The following is a 6,830-nucleotide window of genomic DNA, read 5'->3' on the forward strand; positions in this document are numbered from 1 at the left end:
CAAGGCTGGGTCGGTGGCGTCTATATAAGCCGAGACCACCCTGTTTCGCACCTCATAACCTCTGTCTTCTCTCTCGCGCGCTCTCCTCTCGGCTCTCCTTTTGCTCTCTCGGCGATCTCGTCTTTCTGCGAAGGTCGGAGCTGCTCTCCGACGAAAGGAGAAAGCTTCGAACGATCATCGGCTGGGAGTGAGCGTCCTGTCCTCCGATTTAGGGGAGAATTTAGATTCTTGTCGTGGTGATCTCATTCCTTTACCTTTGCTTGAGGTTTCGTTTCACTTCGCTCTCGAAATTTTTTAGGGTTCAAGATATTGTTGAATTTTGATGATTTGGCTACGTTTTGATTGATATACTTGACAATTTCGGTGACCAAAAATCAGAAAATTTGTTATTCTCGGGGTTCTCTTTGGTCAATTCTTCGTTATCGATCGTCTGGGTTTTCAAGTTTCTTTTGGGAAGTTCGATCTTTCTGGTTTTCTTGATCATCTCTCATCACCTTGGTGTTTCTCGTTCTTGTTTCGATTCGCAAGATGGTTTCTTCTCGTTCCAGGCGTGTGGAGTACGACCGCTTCATCCCGTTCCGATCGGCGATGGACATGGACTTCGCGCGCTGTGCTCTAACCATGCCTTCCAGACCTCAGCGTGATGGTTCGATAGAATCCCCATCGAGTGTGGCGTACCAAAAACTTCTTGTTCAATGTATTTTGAAGAACAGATCTTGCATCTTCGCATTCAAGAGTGCACCCGAATCACCGGCCGACAAGGTGTCCCAATTTGACGAGGATAATCGACCGCACAAGAAGCAACAGAGGCGAATCCCAAAAGATGCAGATAGGGTTTTGGCTGCTTATGATATCTTAGATGATGATAGGTTGAATCTACTCGACTGGGGGAGCAATAACGTGTTGGCGATTGGCCTCAATGACACAGTGTGCCTATGGAATGCTGCGAATAAGTCTAGTACGAAGTTTTCACGAGCCCTAGAAGACAACAGCCCTGTCACTAGCATCAGCTGGTCCCCAGACGGGAAAGTTCTAGCTGTGGCATTAGGCAATTCAAATTTATATCTGGTTGATGCAGCAACAAGACGTGTGTTGGTTGGAATCAAGGTGACAGCCACTCCTTTGTTTGTTCACTTGCGTGGAGAAGTAATGTAATCTTGACGACTAGGAGATTCGTGTTAGGACTCTAGCTTGGAGAGTCCTAATTGAGAGGGACATTGATGTAAAACTGTTAGGACTCTAGCTAGGAGAGTCCTAATTGAGAGGGACATTCTGTTAGGACTCTAACTAGGAGAGTCCTAATTGAGAGGGGCATTCATGTAGGAGGTTTTTTCTTAGAGAAGAATTAGGAGTTGTAAGGGAATAGGAGTCTTGAGTAAGAGTCCTATTAGGAGTTGGTTAGAAGTAAAAGTATTAAGTAGGAGTCCTATTAGGAGTTAGGGTTTAGAAGCCCTATAAATAGCCATGTACATAAGAATCATACTTTTCACCGGTGCTACTTGTACATAAGAAGGACGGAACATGGTGAATATACGTTGATTATCGAGCTCTCAATGGCATAACCATCAAGAACAAATACCTTATTCCAATAGCAGATAAACTGCTAGATGAAAGGGAGCACAAATCTTCACAAAGCTGGACCTTCGATCCGGGTATTATCAAATACGAGTGTATGAAGAAGTCATACCGAAAACCGCCTTTCGAACACACAATGGCCACTACGAATTTTTACTTTCTTCAACAAAAGGTGAAATATCTTGGGCATATCATATCAGAGGAAGGTGTGACGGTGGACCCCTTCAAAATTGAAGCAATGCAAAACAGGCCTACCCCGAGGAACATAAAATTGCTACATGGCTTTTTGGGTTTAACAGGCTACTACCGTAAGTTCGTGAAAAACTATGGAAAGATCAGTGCACCACTTACTTCCTTACTGAAAATAGATGTCTTCCAATGGTCGGACAGAGCCTCCACTGCCTTCGACAAACTTAAGGCAGCCATAACGACGACGCTGGTGCTAGCGCTACCAGATTTCAACCGACCCTTCATCATTAAGGCCGATGCATCTGGAGACAGAATGGGAGATGTTCTTATGCAAGATGGTCGACCACTCACATACATTAGCAAGACATTGTCTCCCCCCTATCAAAACATGTTAACATATGATAAGGAGATGCTCGCCATTGTGCACGCAGCAACGAGGTGGAGATCGTACTTGATTGGGCGATACTTTCAAATCAAGACCAACCATAAAAGCCTAAAATATCTCTTGGAGCACAAGATATCTTCCCCCGAGCAGCAAAAATGGGTAACAAAACTTCTTGGATTTGATTATGAAAAAACTTACAAAAGGTGGAAAGAGAATGTTGTTGCAGATGCGCTTTCGCAGCTACCTGAGCAAACCGAATTTTCGGTTGTTTTACTTCCAACCGGCGACTTCCTTGAGGATATTAAGATGGAATGGCAGGAAGATTCGGAGACCAGTAAGATACAAAAAAAATTAGAGGAAGCACCAAGCTCCGTGGCTCATCACAATCGGGACTCAAAAGAATTATGCTATAAGGGACGCATTGTGCTTGTGACAAATTCTACTTGCATCTTTAAGAGCAGATTTTGGACAAAGTTATTCCATATGCAGGGTACTAAATTGAAAAGGAGTACAACATATCACCCACAAACCAACAGCCAGACGGAAGTTTTAAATAGGTGCTTGGAGACAGCCCAAAGCCACCCACCAAATATGACTACCCAAAGAGAACTCCAGACCCAGCCAAGTGTCATTATTGATCGACGGATCGTGACTCGACGACGACGACCCACTAATGAAGTGCTAATACAGTGGGCGAACCTACCAATAGAAGATGCCACTTGGGAGAACTATGACGACTTGAAGATCAAATTCTCAGAATTCACGAATCATCAGCCTCGAGGACAAGGCTGATTTGAAGAGGGCGGGTCTGTTAGGACTCTAGCTTGGAGAGTCCTAATTGAGAGGGACATTGATGTAAAACTGTTAGGACTCTAGCTAGGAGAGTCTTAATTGAGAGGGACATTCTGTTAGGACTCTAGCTAGGAGAGTCATAATTGAGAGGGACATTCTGTTAGGACTCTAACTAGGAGAGTTCTAATTGAGAGGGGCATTCATGTAGGAGGTTTTTTCTTAGAGAAGAATTAGGAGTTGTAAGGGAATAGGAGTCTTGAGTAGGAGTCCTATTAGGAGTTGGTTAGAAGTAAGAGTATTAAGTAGGAGTCCTATTAGGAGTTAGGGTTTAGAAGCCCTATAAATAGCCATGTATTCCTTCTCTTTTGATAAGTAATAGATGAATCTTTTCTGCAGCCCTTGAGCAGCAACTTGGAGGGAGGAACCCCTATAGAGTTCCAAGGAGGCCGATCCCCTAAAGAGATCAACCCCAAGTTTAGAATCTACAAGGGTTCTAACAATCCGATGGTAGTATTGTTGATTATGACATTAGAAAAGATGACCTAGCCATCTGTGACTATAGAGGGCATTGATTTGAAGTTTGTAGTCGTAAATAGTCCGAGTTGTTTGGGCGGTATCTGGCAAGTGGAGGGAAGGACAAACTTGTGCATATATGGGATACCCGCATGGCTGTTGCAAATCACCATCCGCGCCAACGTCAATTGCTTCACAAGATCAACAACCACACTTCCACTGTGAGGGCCCTTGATTGGTGCCCTACCAAGAGCAATTTGCTGGCTTCTGGTGGAGGACGCAATGATCATTGCATTTAGTTTTGGAATGCTGTTAATGGTGTTTGCTTAAACTCGATTGATACCGGCTCTGAAGTTTGTGCGTTGTTGTGGGACAAGAACAAGTCTGAATTGCTGACCTCCCATGGGTTTCCAAACAATCAACTCACCCTATGGAATTACACATCCATGACAAGAAAAGCTGAGCTTTTTGCTCATTCATCTCGTGTTCTTTACTTGGCTGGGAGCCCATTGGGAGGTGTAGTAGCTTCTGCAGTAGAAGATGAGACACTCAAGTTCTGGAATGTCTTTGAGTCTCCCAAACCACCAAAACCTAAAGCAAACATTGTGCCCTTTGCCCAATTTAGTGTCAAAAGATGAAAATGCTGATGGTTGGAAAAGACTACAAGAGTAATACGGAAAACTTGAACTTCGAACACTAAATCTTAATAAGTTTATTAAACAAAAATCTAAAATAGACAATGAACTTGAACGAAGGAAGAGGCCAAAGAAGAGGAAGGCAACCAAGGATGAATCAAGAACTTCCAAAGGTGAAACGGCGAATTGGGCTTTGACGGGCTTCGACTACAAGGTAAGTAACTCAACTCTCTTGAATTATTTCGAAATTACATGATGCTCTTCATAATACATTTTCTTTTTAATATAGAATTAATTTTCTTGAAAATTACATGTTAAAAAAAAATGATGAAAATGTAAAATTTATGATCATGCTAGTAGTTTTGAAAATAATCATGAAAAATATATATTTTATGATAAACAAACAAAATGATTTTGATTGAAAATATGAAATCATGCTTGATGATATAATGATGTTTTGATACCATGATTTTATTCTATGCATGAGATTTTAAAAATCATGTTTATTGGTTTTATAATTATGGATGATGAATCTTGCAATTTTCGATTTTCACGGTAATGAAAGTGCCTTATTGATCTTTGTCGTAATAAAACTTGCACTTTCGATTTTAAAACATGCTACATGTTTGGCATAGATGAAATAAAATCATATGAACTAAAACAACTAAAAAGAGAAAAGTATTTTTCTTGAAAATTTATTTTTCTCTACCATATTGACTTTTTCACTAAGAGATCAATAAAATTATCTGTCATTTTGAATCTCTTGAAAGTAATGTTGAGATTTTGATGATGTGTTCTTATTGAAATTTATTGAAATGAATCGTGATTTCTTGGAATTATAACTTGAGAATTTTTTTATAAATCAAAATAACTTACTGTGATTTTTTCTTTTTGCTATTTGAGTTATCTAAAAAGAATCATAATATGTCTCTTAATATTCATAATTTGTCTACATGATTCGTAAATCTCATTACCAACTCTTCTTGATATTCCTTATGTGATGACATGAATACATGAAATATTCATTAATTTATTTTGATGTATACAAATGAAAAGTTATGATCATGCATGGTAAGATATAATTTGACAAAATTGATACCATCATGATATGAAGCATTTATGATTTGCAATGATGCATGCAATACTTGAGCTTTTTAATTATGATGTGATGTATTGCATATGATGTAAATCATGATTTAAAATGCTATGAGTTGTTACTAAAATGATGTATTATAAATGTTGATTTAATGTCATGAATACTCTAAATGATGAATGTTTGGTATCATGATCAAAATGTTGATAAATAGTTAAAAATTTAAGTATCATGTATAATATGCTCATAATATTGATTGATTTATTCAGTATCATGCATGAATGAAATATAAGGTTTTTGAAATTGTGCATGTTCGAATTTGAAAATATAATGATGCACAAATAAGATTGAAATCTACCTTTGTCATGATCTAGAAATTAATGTAAAGGGTCTTCCCTTCTTTTTGCCAATGACATAGGGGGAGAAAGAGTTGCTAATGTGCATATCTCAAAGAGAAATTTGCTAGCTTGCGTGTCTTAAAATGTTGAAAATTTTTTGCTAGCTTGTATATTGTAAACTTACTATCATACTACCATGATGATGAGCATATCTTATCTTCATGATCGTATTTGAAAAGCTATGGCAAAAATATGTCCGAATGATTGAACTTGTTAAAATTAATTTTCGGACTTTCTTGATTGAATGATCAAATCACTTGATTGCCATGATGATTTTACACAATTACATGCCCTAATAACAGGTTGGAAATTATGTACTTTGGATACAAAAATTTCCATGATAATAAGCATGTTTTGTCTTCATGATTGTATTTGAAAATCAATAGCACAGCCTTGTCCGAATGCATGAAAGTGTTAATTTCATTTTCGGATTCTCTTAACAATTGGATTTTCGAATTATCCTCTTCCAGACTTAATAAGCATATGTCATATCAAGTTTAATTCATATCATTGATTTTTGACATATGGAATCAACTAGCAAATACATCTCTCATACACTTATTATGTGAACAATATTTTGTTTTGAGTAATGGGTTTGATGAAATGATTCCTGCTTATAAATTCCTTCTTGAAAAAGGAAGTCATTTTTACGTACAAGGATTTGATTCACATACATATCTTGATACTTGTAAAAATGAAACGTGCTTTAATATCTTATCAATTTTAACTTCATTCGAGTAAGCTCAGGAATAGCTTTCCTCCTTCATGTAAAAAGAAAATAACAAATAAAATGGAAGAAGTTTTCAAAGCTATCTCCATGTCATGTTTTCCTTGAGATGTTTGAATATTTGGTATCTTATCACTCTTTGTTGAAAAATGACATGAACCTGCTTATGGCATCGCACTTATATTTAAAATTTGCTTATATCGTTCTCCTTTTTGTTGACAACAAAGGGAGAGAAATATATGAATTGATGCTATGAACACTGATGCTATGATTATGCCATGCTTGCATCATCAAGAGATATATGAATTAATATGATTGCCATATTTGCAATGCTTGCATCATCAAAAGATATATGAATTGATGCTATGATTGCCAAATTTGCATTATGCCATGTTTGCATCATGTGTTAAGATATCAAGAACTTGTATCGTAATTTTACGCGTTGATATCTTACCATGTGATGGAATGCTACAATTGATAAACACTTGAAATGTTTGCGTTATGATATCAAAAGCTTACATCG

The 6,830-nt window shown here is 37.7% G+C and overlaps 1 protein-coding gene across 1 annotated transcript; it reads left to right on the forward strand.

The window, feature by feature from the left end:
• Positions 1–528: 528 nt before the first annotated feature.
• Positions 529–1,155, forward strand: LOC135679451 (cell division cycle 20.2, cofactor of APC complex-like). Its single transcript, XM_065193218.1, has one exon. The coding sequence runs from the start codon at positions 529–531 to the stop codon at positions 1,153–1,155; it is 627 nt and encodes a 208-aa protein (XP_065049290.1).
• Positions 1,156–6,830: the final 5,675 nt, after the last annotated feature.

The sequence above is a fragment of the Musa acuminata genome, chromosome BXJ1-1 (assembly GCF_036884655.1).
Source record: "Musa acuminata AAA Group cultivar baxijiao chromosome BXJ1-1, Cavendish_Baxijiao_AAA, whole genome shotgun sequence".
Lineage (NCBI taxonomy): Eukaryota > Viridiplantae > Streptophyta > Magnoliopsida > Zingiberales > Musaceae > Musa > Musa acuminata.

Excerpts from the sequence above, each read along its gene's own strand:
- LOC135679451 (XM_065193218.1), top strand. The coding sequence starts at position 529 with ATGGTTTCTTCTCGTTCCAGGCGTGTGGAGTACGACCGCTTCATCCCG.